Genomic DNA, 14,048 nt, shown 5'->3' with positions numbered 1-14,048 from the left:
GTAGATCCCTGAGGGAAGCACTTGTGATGAGGTAAACTCTTCATTGAGGGATGGAACCACTGTGTAGCCATCAGCCTCCACTGACTCACATGCTATAGTTGTTTTTCACAAGAGCTGTCAGTGGATTTAATTGTCTCAAGTGTTATTGCTATTTTGTGCATTTTCCTGGACCGCGTTCAGATTCAACAACTGCTTTCACACTTCACCAGATGTGCTGGATTGTCGACTTTGGACAGGACAGACTCTAATTAGCGCGAGTGTGAAAATGTCCTAAGCAGTGAAAATCATCAAATGTCACAGCAACATCCTACCCAGAGTTGTTTCCAATTGCCCTCTTTGTTTTTTTTTGTTTTTTTCCGACCAGACTCATCGGGGCACTTGACGTCCTCGCCCCTGGGCTCACCCACATCCCACCGGGGAATGCACCCGTCTCTGCTCAGTCCGACGTCCATGGGGCCCTCTGGCTCTCTTCACTCTCCCATCAGCACGCTGAGTTCGCCCATGAACGGCCTGGCCTCCCCCTTCTCCGTCATCAGCTCGCCCATGGGTCCCCACTCCATGAACTCGCCCGGCATGGGCTACGGCCCCAGCGTCAGCCCCCAGGTGAGGCCTGTGACAGACTCACCGACGCGCACACACACACACACACTTTTGAAAAGTTTATTTATTACAATTGACATTTGAGAGTTAGATGTCTGATTTGTTTGATTTTCTTCTAGTAAGTAACTACTGTGTCTAAATTACTCTAATTCTGCAAATTAGCTTGAACAATACAACTACTATGCATACATATTTACAACACACTATATAACTTGTTAATCAGAGAGTTTTAGAGGTGCTGTAGGTGACGTTTTCTTTCTCTTTTAACCTTTGGACAGTGCTAGGCTAGCCGTTCCCCCGCTTCCACTCTTTATGCTAAGCTAACCATCTCCGAGCTGTAGCCTCATATTAAACAGACACACCTGAGAGCGCTATTGATCTTCTTATTCAACCTTTCGGCCAAATGAGTGAATAAGCATGTTTGTCTTTCAGAAACCAGTAAGTTTCATGTTGAGCAGCCTCCAACATGGTTTCATGAGGTTTTGCTGTGCACACAAAACTACGGCTGCCCTATAAACTAACCAGAGAAAAAGTTATGTATTGTGTCTTACAAACTGCATTCACATGTCTCAGAAGTGCAAATTACAGTCTCTTACAGTTGCGCGCACACACACACACACACACAAGCCAGGCCCCAGCAGACAGAGGCCCTGCTTTGACCCCATGCCACAGTTAATCAAGGCCCATTCAACTGTACTTTGCTCTGTCACTCGTTCTTTTATATGTGAGGCCTATTTGTCACTCTCTCCCACCTTATTTTGCTTCCTTCTCTTTTCCCTTCATTCTCCTTCTCTCTGGCTGTCTTCTTTTTTTAATTTTTCCCTTTCTTGTTTTCTTATTCCTTGTCTCTTTCACACCATCTCCATTTCCTGTCTCTTGGTCGCTGTCTTTTTATATTCCATCAATAAGCCTCAGTTTCTTTGGTATTAATGAAAAGAAAAAAAAAACACACGCACACACAATTAAGACATCAAAGCCTGCATTGGCCCAGTTTCTTTCTGAAGCCATATCTGAAATTGAAATAGTCCCCCCCCCCCCCCCCCAAAATGCAGTGGCTGCCCTTTTCTGTGTTTGTGAATAATTGTGTTAAAGTGTGTCGGCAATGCAATGCTATTTGGGATGGGCTCTCTCCGCTATTGTTGGGCTTATCGCCGAAGTGTCCCACATGTAATGGAGTTAAGGGTGGATTAGGGGCACTTTCAGAAAGCGGCCAGAATCTTTCCTTGCTAGAAAGCCTCTCTTCTTCCTCCCCACCCCTCTCCTGCTGATTCTTCTACGCTTTTTAATTCCAACACTTTCATCTCTGCGGCTGTTTCTGTCCCCGGGCGGCATACTTTGTATGCAGGTTGAGTGTTTAGGTAGCAAACGTTACAGATGATTGTCTGTCTCGGTCTGCCTCATTTGAATGAATCTATACCAGAAGCTTCAGTGATCCTTTCTGATTGTGTACATATTTAGCATGTAAATATGTATTAATAATCATAAAAAAGGATCATGTGCTTTAGGTGTTCTTATGCTTTCTGCCGCTTGGCCAATCCTGCCGTTTTTAACCGCTATAAAGAGCAGGTAACAGCTGTTCTGTCTGGTGACCGTTTTAATACTGTATGTACAGTAATTACAGCGCGTGTTTGCCTTGTGTAACGGGTCGTGTCTGCTTTCTAGTCTTTAACGATGCTGCACTCTTTTGAACTTGCTGAAATGGCTGATATAAGGGTAAATGGCTGCAAAAAATGTCGATTGGCAACGCTTTTTCTTTTGCAATTTGTGCTGTCCACGTTTCATTCTTTGAGGTGGCAAGCTGAGCATATGGATGTCAGGGCGAGGTATCGAAAAACGATACTAGTTCCGATATGATAATTGAATTTCAGTATCAATACCCAAATGACATCTTCCATTTGAAACCTACAAACATGATTTTCTACAAACCCATGTTTACATCAAGGGGTTATAGTATGGACTGGTAAGGGTGGGGGTGGGGAACGGAGCACCACCCTCTTCCTTGAGGCTTACCGCCGTTTTCGAGATGCCAGTGTGTGTGGTAAAGCAGTATCTCTCATTCTTCAAAATCCCATTTAAGGGCATGAGAACCAGTTATGACTTTATGAAGTATTGCAAGTACCGAAAGTTGGCATTGCCCGGTCAGAATTGTAATATTGTTTACTTCCTGATTTTAATTATAATTTCTGAGATTTAAGACTGTATTTCTTTTGGATGTTTTAGTTTTGCTTCTTGTCTTATAACTGATGTAATGGAGTCATTTGGCTGACTTTGTTTTAATTATTTAGCTATAAGCAGTACAAACATGTAATGAATGGTAGTAGTTGTAAGCAGATATACAATTTTAAGTGTTTATTAATGTAAACTATTTGTCAACAATTATAACTTTTCCTATGAGAACATATTTAATATTTTATGTTTTACTATATTGTATATTATGCCTACAAGAGTTACAGTATATTTGTTGACAAACCGGTTGAAACAAACTGTACCTGCATACTACTATTTTATAGTGTTCTAAACCTTATAAATGCTGAATATGGGGATTTAAAAAAAAAAAAAAAATTCAAAACTTGTTTTTAACACCAAAAGTAAGGCGTGAAAAAGGTTTTGTAATGGGTTTTTTTCCACCAAAACTCAAGTGCCAGTGTTGAAGCATTTCAAACCCATCACCCAAAATCTTGAGCATTTGAGCCAGTAGCCGTGAACGTTTGCATAAGTGAGACTGCAGCAGCTGCAGCCTGTTGCTCAGTGAGGGCGGAGGACGGCAGTTTGATGTGAGTAGCGCGGCTCAGAGGTTAAAGATGGTGTCGGGGCCCTGTGGTCGTGAGGCGCGGCACTTGTGATGAGACGTGATTTGAGTCAGACGGCGTATGCCACTTGTTTTTAGCACTCGGCTGACTCGCTGTTTTCATGAGCAGTTGACTGGAACGGGGTCACAGCCCAGCCTCCTCCCTACTTAACCACCCAGAGGCCAGTACAAGACCCTCCGCCTATACCCCACACACACACACACACACACACACACACACACACACACACACACACACACACACACACACACACACACACACATAAACACAAACTGGGCATGGACACACTGTAAACTCACTTACTGGTACCTTATATTTCTGTTTTACTTTCTTATTGATTTTCTAAGCCGTTCTCATCACAACTTATTTACCATGAACTACAATCATCAGTGTCTTCTTTTAGCAGGAAACACAACTTTCAGAGGGATGACAATATAAAAATCCAGGTGGAAATCTCCTTAAACCACTCTGGTTCTTATTAAAACCCTGCGTGATTTCCAATGAATATTGGTCAAAACCAAAACCAATGAGCCTAAACTATCCCCTACATCAAAGACGCAAATGACAACCTGATGAGAACAGAAGACGGGATGAACAAAACTCCCATTCTTACTGGGATGCTGCACCCTCCGACAGCCAAACCACATGTAAAGAGAGAGACGGTCCTTTATCATCAGCCAATTCTTACATCTCAAGCAACGGTACTTCCCCTTGAGCTGTGTCCCGAACATCCAGACACGCTGACATACTGTGGTTGCATACGTCTCGCGTTTTGTCGCGTCTATTCTGTGCATCCTGGCTATCTGCTGTGTATATTGTTGAAGAAAAAAAGAAAACCATCTGCATTGTTCTGAGGTGGCCCACACTCAGACATATATTTTACATGAATGGTTTGCTGGCAATGCAAAATGCATACTTTGTCTATCGCTTGGTGGTTTTGCCGTTATTAGACATGCCGTCTCTTTGTTTCCGGCGCTGTATGAGAGGAAATATGGCGAGACATCTTCCCCGGGTATCTGGTCAGGGGGCGTTGCCAGGCCACAGCAATGCCCAATAGGATCAGACCCATCAGTGGTTGTGTCTGTGGGCTTGAACTCACTCAGGATACAGACCATCTCTGGATTAGAGACACCACAACTCTCCAAGCAGCTGGAAGGGATTATACGCAGGGTTGGAACACATCTTACACTTCCAGTGACAATGGAGAGTGTTGTCTGGCTGTTATTTTTTATTTTTTTGCAGAAAAAAGGGGTTCTTTATCATCATACCACTGCCGGCTCCCTCAGTCTGTACCCCTCTGGCTTCCACGCTCTCCCACTGAAACCTTGCTGAGAATCCTTAACCAACAACAGGCCTCCAGTGTCCCTCAACACTTCTAGAAATACATAAAACGATTGTGTGTTTCTGGAGTCGAACACAGAAGACACACTAATTTGAAAAAGGTGTAAATGTTTTACAAGAAATGGAACACGCGCTTAATAAGTTATAAATGAGCGACAGTGGTGATGTCATCCGCCAGTTTTGGGTACGACGTTTTGAGGCGAGGGGTCGCTAGGAGACTGAAGCACAACACACCCGAGAGAAAGAAAGGGGGGGAGAGAGAACCTCGGCCCCTTCCTGTGTGGGAGTAATAACGGTCCATGCCGCGGCTCCGGTCTTTGATGGACCTCGCTGTAGTCACTCTGCATGACATCATGGTTGCATGGCTCTAATGGCCCCACAAAGGGGCTGTGTGTAGGGTCCCAGGAGAACAGTTAAAGCTCTCTAACGTCAATCAACCCTCAAATGGATGGGGGAGAAGATTTCTTTTTTTTTTTTTTTTTTAGGCAAAGCTGTCTCCAGGTAGCAATTAGAAGCCGCCCCCCACCCCCCCCAGCAATGGTAGTTCAACGAAGTGTAACTAATGTGTATAATTAATCAAGTTGTTTCACTAGACGTTTAGTACACACTTACTTAGCTCTTAGTTTAATGAAGAGAAAACCTCTCTATTCTTTTGAATTGTCTCCTGTTACATAAGCAGACTTTATCATATTTTAGAAGTTTCCCCTTTCTTAATCAGCTGTTGCTGCTATTAATGCAAATATCCGGCATCTGGTTCATATTAAAACTGTTCCAGCAGTTCAGGGAGCACATTTCCTTTGCCTTCCTTGGAAAGCTTTTATTCTGAAACATATGCAGGAAGTGTTGTTTTGTTGAAATGGTGAAAGCACAGCAATCAGTGAATGAGAACATGATTTTCCTTGCAACAGGGTGGTTAGTTGAAGAATTACTGCGGTCGAAATGCAAATTGTGAAGAATTCACCATGTAGCTGTCATAGCACAGGTACTTTCCATTGGCATTCCTTTGCGACTGCCGTTTTTTGTTCTAACAGACCGTAGGCCATGATTTGAGAAGTGACATGCAGTGCGATAGCGTCGGGGCCTGTCTGTGTGTTCTGACTTGTGTTGGGCCACACAGGAGACGAGGCATTTAGGAGGTGGCAGGTATAAGGGATAGAAACTGTAACATTAGGTTTAAGTTTCAGAGAGCAGCCCCCTAATGCCGGCTCTAGACGTTGCGGTTTGAATGCCTCAGGGGGCGCACATTTATTTTAAAGCTTCAAATAATCCCTATAGGGCTTTAATTGCATCTGGTGGTGTGATCTTACAGCAATCCAACACTGTCTGTGGACAGACATGTACGCAGTGGCATGTCTGTGGGGTGTAATGCCACTAACTAAAGAATTCTACTTTTCACACACCTGTAAAAGCTGTAGCTGTGCACAGAAAGTGGTTATAGACATTTCACAACACAATGTATAGCATATAAAGACAGGAGTAAAGATGCAAACATGGGTCAAACTGCATTTTTGAAATATTTGCTGTATCACATGAAGATAAAAATCATGTCTGAACAATAATAGATAAACTGTTAACAACATTCTGACCGTTTTCATCCAAAGAACATAAAAACAGATCAGTAAGATGAAAGACCAAAGTTTTCCGTAAAACTATATTCTGCCTGTATTGGTGTTAATCAGCCCCACTTCTTGTTTGAAGAGCTAATCAATGTAGTCGTTGTAATGAACAAGTAAAAACATTAGTATGTAAAAAGCGACTGGCGACTGGCTAGTGGATTTATCAGTCCGTTATCTGCTGGATGGTAGACAATGGAAATACAACTGAATAACTTGCAGGATGTAATCAATCTAAATGTCAATTACTGCTGGATTGCGTGCCATTTGACAAAAGATATACCACTCAGTTGATTTCCGTGTAGCATACTAGACGACGCTAGTATGAAGAATGACTTGATGATAATGGACACACTCAATCGTTTATCACTGAATGGCTCTTGTTTTGACTCTGAAAATACTTCTTGATCCATCACTAAGTGATATGTTGGACAATCAACAATCTTGTACCTGCTGGAGGACATACCAGTGGAATACTCACAGGTTGATTAACAGTTGGGAAATGAAAAATACTAATGGCTTATGTGACCCAGGAATTGGGTGGTCAGTTAATTGCTGGATGACTTGCTAATGGACAATGGAAACACTTGTCAATGAATCACTGAATGACAGACAGATGACCTACAAACTGACTTTATAATCCGGGTCCTCCGACGTGGCAGCGTTTGACACTATAAATTCAAACCTGTACGTTTTCATACCCTGTTTTAACTGCACACTAAACCAGATGGATGCACACTGCAGACAAATGTACACAAAGTACATTTGGGGAGACAGGTTATGTGTGCACATGATTGACGGACTGAAAGTACAGTCATTCACAATGTCTGAAAAGTCATTTATTAAACTTTTCTCTCAATCCTGTGATGTGTGTTGTTTAAGATAACCGTACAGTTGTAATTTAGAAGCTGCATGACTTAGAAATGAATATGCATATCTGTAAATTTGCTCCAATCAACTAATAGAAAAGCTACTTTAACCTTTTAAAAGTGGTAATATTTATTATCAAGTTGACAAAAACAGTGCTAAAACTAAAGATTTTAATTTGAATAGTTTATCACCATCATCACATGGCTGCGGTATAAGATGTTCCACTCTGTGCCACAAACCTTAGCAAAACAATATGCACTTTGCATTATGCAGTATTTATTTTGTAAGTGCGTGGCTCATTGTGGATTACTCCTTGATTAGAATGGAAGTGCCATGTCTTAAAGTCTAGTACTCATTAAATATGCATGGTGCCAAAGTGATAATGTGCAGTTAATTATGCAAATTGTTATTAGAGCCAGAATAGTGTGGTGATGATCATCAGACACTGCATCATTGTGTAATAAGACAATGTACACTTGTACTGCATGTTTTTAAGTCTATTTCTCTTTCTTTAAATAAACCGATAGCTTTAGACATGAAGTTATACAGACTGACAGCTAACTCAATGATTGGACAGTTTTGGCGACCGTGATCAACATCGCTACATGGACCCACAGGGGGGAGTCAAATTCTGGTGACTGACATCCGGTCATGCATCATTGTATGTGTGTATTTATGTTCTCCGGTTTTACAAAGAGCTCACAAAGAAATAACTGATTATTAGTCAAGACTGCAAGTCAACCTCATTTTATGAATACAGTAATATCAAGCAGGTAGAAACGTGATATTATTGTAGAGATAGAGGAGACAGCTACTGTGTACCAATCACACGTCACAGCCATTATACACAGATAACAACACACCTTTTCACTTTCCGATTGATCAGGGAAAATCTAATTCATGTGGTTATGCACATACACGTTAGGGTTACTAAATGATTTCCATAAACGATAAAAGTCACTTACACATTTTGGCAGATCAATCTCTTGACATTTCAGTCAGAAGACAGATTTAAAAGTAGTTTACCATTGAGTGTATGCTAAAATCACATATACACTCTATTCAAATCCTGCCATTTATCTGTTTTCCCTTCACACCTCAAAAGCTTGGAAGCTGAACAAAAAAAATCAGGTTGTCATTTTTTTTTTTTTGTTTAGTCAACACCAGAGTTTGATCGACAGCTTTCACACCAGCCCAAAACGAACCGAACCAAACGGGCAAATGCATCAGAGTTTGTTTTATACCAACCCAAGCACTTGTGGAAAGTAAAACGTGTGATTTATTTATGAAAAGAGCAAAGGAAAGCGGGAGAAGCTTGTCACAACTCAAAGACTCTATGAAGACGGTCTATAGTTAGGAGGAGATAAAAGACTGTTGGAGAAGACTGTTGTGAGAGGAGAGTGACTCCAGGGTTGTAAGAGCTGCCCTGTCAGTGGTAGGCAGTGCAATGCAGCACTGTTTCCTATAAAAACAGCCCTTAAGCCCATCCACCCAAACACAACGCCAAAAGGACACAGTTCTAGGCATGCATGCCGACAGAACACACATGCACACATGAAATCCAGAGACGCATGCATGCAGACACGCACACCTGACAAATTAAAAATACACATATGCATGCCGCGGACCCAACCCCTCTGTGCGCACACACACTCCCATGGATGCCATAAACACTTGGCGGGGTCAACACAAACGTATAAAGAAACGCACACACACAGATATAGCCAAGCTGAGGTGAGACAACAGCTGAAAGTCACTCTGTATATTCCCACTCCACCGCTGCAAGGCTTGCTGATAGTCTTAATATCCTTTTTTCACTGTAACAAAAGTTTCTGTCAAAACACACACTCAAGCACCAGCAGTACTTGCGATGATTCATTTTATCTGTTGTGGCACAGCATGGGGTGAGTGTTAGAAACCTCCGAGCTGTCTAGAATAATGTCTGCTTCTACTGAATTCTATCCACCGGGAGAGAGAAGAGAGAGTGTTTTATCAGAGCTGAGTGACAGTAAAGGCAGACCTCGGAAGGATTTATATGTTGTCACTAAACACTACCACTTTGTTAATGGTTAATAAGTCATAGTTGTATTCACTTGCACATCATTAATAAGCCATTAGAATGCATGAATTGTGGGTTGCCAGTAGGGGTGTACGATTCAGAAAATGTCACGATTCGATTCCGATTTGTAGGCTCACAATTTCGATTCAATATCGATTTTCAATTCAAAAACTATTCTAGATTCAAAAAAAACGATTCAGTGTGTAAATGTAGTTACTTTTCCCATGTGATTGCAGTAGACATACAATTTAAAAGAAAAGAAACACAACAAATTAAATGTAGTTTGATATTACTTTATATGTTCTTCATACAAAAATAAAAACTTTTGCAACTAAAAAGAAATAAAAAATATACGCAAAAATAAAAGCAAATATGCCAAGCTTTGGCCAGCTTTCAAATACATTTTAATTCAAGTATAAAACTAAAGTATAAAAAAGTATAAAAATAAAAAAGAGCTTTTACATTTAGCTTTAAAGTGCTGTACTCAGATCAAACAAAAAATACTGCTAAATGTGGTTTAAGGAGTACTTCAGCTACCAGGTTGACTGTTGAAATGTGAACTCGACTGGGCACGTTGAACTTCCTAAAATTAGGCCCTTTCTCTTTAGAACTGTGGCAACTACAGTCCATTCAACAGAACTTTTGTGATGTGTCAGAATCACATAGTGTGAGTGAGTAACTGACTGACTGACTAGTTCCACTGGCTGGAATCTGTACATTCTTTTGCAGAAACAGAAGCTGGTCTATGGGTTTTGGAGTGAGCATGCTCCGCTGTGCAGTTACGATGTCTCCGGCAGTTGAGAACACTCTCTGACGCAACGGTGGGAGTTTAGAGCATTGAAAGAGTGCGTTGGTTGACTGGCACGTTAGGAGGAGGTACTTTAGGTTGTCGTTTGTCCACGTCTTTAATGTTAATCTCCGGGTGACGGCGTACCATGTGACTTCTCAAGTTTCTGGTGTTTGCAAAATACTTAACTTTCGCTTTGCAAAGCCTGCATATAGCATGATTCCTATCGTCGTCCCCTCGAGGTTCTAAAAGCCGAAATGTGTCCAAACTCTCGCCTTCCATGAGGATGGAGCCGGTTGAATAATTCTTTCTGTGAGGTTTGCCATTGTTTGCGCCGACTAAACTACCTCCGCTGCACTCGTTCTTCTTCTGATTATGACAAAAGTGCCCAGGCGTCAGTGTGAATTCGACGCAGCGCCATCTATGGGAATGGCGAGATAATGTCATTTCAGGACAATGGTGTCAAAAGGAAAAGTTAAAAAAATATGAATCGATTTTTGCAATTCTATGAATCGATTTTGAATCGGTCAAGCTTGAATCTCAATTCGAATTCGAATCGATTTTTTTTTTTTTTTGCACACGCCTAGTTGCCAGGTTGTGAGGGAAGGATCCTTTTCTATTTTATTATAGCCTCTACCAGCAATCTTGAATTAAACCAGACTGCACAGAATCAAGACCAGAAACTGGCCTGATGTAATAACATTGAAAAGACAGACCTTTTTTTTTATGATTATTTTTTGGGGCTTTTCCCTTTAGTAGAGACAGTGGATAGACATGAAAGGGGGAAAGAGATGGGCGAGGACACGCAGCAAAGGGTAGCAGGTCGGACTCGAACCCGCACCGCTGCAGAACTCAGCCAACATGGGACAAACGCTCTTACTGGGAGCTAGAGGCCGCCCCGAAAAGACAGACTTGATGGTTTGTTGTAATGTACAAAGCCATCATAAATATTCTGTAGATTTTTTTTCTTCCTTTGAGTCAGCCTAACTTCAGTTATTGAGCCGGCAGTTATAATTGTGAGCTCACTAAAAGTTATTTTTAATTAAAACTGGTACATAAGCCTATCACTGATCTGAGTGATGACCATCAATAAAGTCATTATTGATGAGATATCTGTGAAGTATACTTTATTGTGCTGGCATAATCACAGTTTAGCTATTCTTATTTTGGCAAACTATGACTATAAACATTTGAGGATTAATTTCACTTTATGTCAAGACTATGTCGTCCAATGGGGATAATTTTCCACATCACAATGATTAACACTGACTTTGAGGACAACCATAAACATGTTTTTAAGAAAAGGTGCAGTTAAAATTACATCTGGATGAGTAAAAAAGTCAAAGTCTGTGCTGAAAAGGCAGCAGTCCAACAGCAAATAAAAGCAGTAGGAGACTATATTGAAACTTTATGAAAAATGTTAGGGCTACAAAATTGTCGTTTTGGACAGTTATTCCATGGATGTGAGGAGTAGGTAGAGATGTGGATTGTTAAAGGTTTCCTGTGGAGTTTTTGACCACTACGGAGCTGTTTTTCTATGAGTGGGTGCCTGGTTAGTTTATCTTGCGCATGTGAACATAACTTTTGTTTGTATAAAAGAAAACTCCACAGGACCCCTTCAAGTCTCATGTTGTAGTCCATCTATCCATCTTTCCTTCCTGTTTCCTTACCTTGAGTGTGACTTAATTTATAGTCGGCCCTATTTGCAGACGACCCCTAGATTCATCTGCAAATAACTGAAATGCAGTCTGAACTATTGTGTGTATTGTGCGTGCTCTCACCCACGTGCCTGTTACATCTGTTCACGTTTGTGAACTATGCGAGTCAAACAGGTGTCTTTCGAACTCGTAACAGTGCGGTAACCGATCCCAAAGGGTGTCTTACTGTGAATGTACCCCGAGGGCCGCAGAAGAGCAGCCCCATTAACACCCCACCCCATCTGGAAACCCGATCCCCAATCTCTGCTGATACGTGTCCAGATAAGACTCACACACTCGCACCACGGGGAGGAGAAGAAAGTTCTGCTTCAGACATTCTTTGCAGCACCGCTGAGATAAGTTTGCTTTTAGGAGGAAGTGATTGTCAACGGGTGTCAAGAGGTTGAAAGGTGACACGGGGGTTATCATTAGGTGACATCATGACCTGATCCCAGTCCTCACCGCTCAGGAGGCAGCTGGTTAGGTGTCAACACAAGATTTGTATCTCGTCCAGTCACACCTTCTGGCTCTTGCTCATCCTGCACTAATCCATACAGCCTCTTTTTTTCTTAATATTATATTAGTTCTATGTATGTGTTATTTGTTTCTGTATTTATTGTTTATTTTATATTGACCTTTTAATATGTTGACGTATGCACCAACAACCAATGCAAATTCGTTGTAAGTGCTACTTACTTGGCAATAAATCCTTTTGTGATTCTGAAATTAAGGTTACACAAATGCATCGCGGTTCAGTGAGTGATAACCGTTTTGCGGTATAAGACGTGTAACAGTAAGAGTACAGCGTTCTATTGCTGGCCATGTTGTGCCACTGCATAATGGAAAGCATTATAAAGGAATTCTGTAAGGGCGTTTTAAAAGAATTCTGTTGAAGATAACTTTCTCCGTGTTAAAAAAAGGTGCCCTTGAAGTGGAAAGCAACTGAAGTTCCACATGAGGGTGGTGCACCAGGATTTGATGTCTGCTTTTGAAGTGTCTTTATGAGCAAAGTCTGTGCTCTGACTCTGAATCGAGCTAAGCGCGTCTTAAGCAGAGGCCTCCACTGTCTCTGCTCTTCTTCTTCCCCTTTTCTCCTCTGTTCGCTCGAGGGACGACTCCTTTCTTTCTTTTTCATCACCATGTGTGTTGTCATAGCATACTAATAGTTTAAAAGGCCTGTTCTGCCGCCAGGGTTGTTCTTTCTATTAAAATAAATTAGAGTTGAGCATATATTTTACTCTGTATAATTGCACAAAGTTTCTATGCCGCTTTTGTACGAAGCACATTGTGTTCCATTGATTTGTATGAAATGTGCCACAGAAATCAAGTTTGATTGATTGAGACAGACACCTAATCAAAGCCAACTGGTGAGATTATATCTAATTATTCTTGTTTTGTTAAAATGAGACACTTGGGCTGATTGTTGCCCTTCATCTCAAGCTTCCATTGTATTCTATTTATTATGGGATTTGCTGATTGGCCTCTATATATTAATGTAGTAAATGACTCCTTATTTTAGTGGTTGTAGCCAGTGGGCATAGTATAAAACAGGGATGAAAAGATTGATCGATTAGTTGGTGGACAGAAAATTAAAAGACGGCAATATTTAGTCTTTCTTTTTAGTTTAAATCAAAGGATTTGCTGCTTCTAGCTTCTCAAAAATAAACATGTTTTGCATTTCTATCTTTTTTGTTATTGTTAATTGAATATCTTTGAGTTTTAGACTGTGCCTCAGACAATTGCAAGCACTCTGAAGGAGTCGCCGTGGGCTCTGGGAACTTGTGATGACCATTTTATTGCCATTTTGTAAGACTTTTTGAATTAAGATTAATGGAAAGATTATGGGCAGATAAAGCTATAAGGACAGTACAGGTTAGTTGTAGCCGTAGCTTCCAGAAAACATGGTTTATTGTTCTGTGTGTTTTTATGAAACCGAACCAAAACACTACTTCTTTCATAAATGTGTGTGCTTTCCACAATCTTTTCATAAGATTATAAAAAGATGTCCATTTATCTCACTCTTAGCATTAGATTTAGAGCGCATCCATTTATCAATGCAGCTAATCTCCATATATAAAAACTTGTAGCTACAACCTCGGCTCTTTACAGCTAACACCCTTTTAAGGAAGTATTAATTTATCACCTTTAACATATTGCAGCATTATGTCGAAGCCAGCGGGTGGCACAGGACATATAATCACATGTGTCAATTCAGTGCAGAATCTGACACCCGCAAGCAGACTGTACTGGATGTACCAATCGAATGTCCTC

At 41.0% G+C, this 14,048-nt stretch overlaps 1 protein-coding gene across 5 annotated transcripts in view; it reads left to right on the top strand.

Annotated features, from left to right (window-relative positions):
• rxraa (retinoid X receptor, alpha a) overlaps positions 1–14,048 on the top strand; it is a 233,791-nt gene that overhangs the window by 183,265 nt on the left and 36,478 nt on the right. For all 5 annotated transcript variants that reach the window (XM_039778996.1, XM_039778993.1, XM_039778992.1 and 2 more), the window contains exon 3: positions 365–603. In XM_039778996.1, the coding sequence (XP_039634930.1) occupies positions 365–603 (239 nt within the window). The remainder of the gene's footprint in view (positions 1–364; positions 604–14,048) is intronic.

The sequence above is a fragment of the Perca fluviatilis genome, chromosome 17, assembly GCF_010015445.1.
Source record: "Perca fluviatilis chromosome 17, GENO_Pfluv_1.0, whole genome shotgun sequence".
In the NCBI taxonomy this organism is placed as follows: Eukaryota; Metazoa; Chordata; class Actinopteri; order Perciformes; family Percidae; genus Perca; species Perca fluviatilis.
This window is presented reverse-complemented; position numbering and strand designations above follow the sequence as displayed.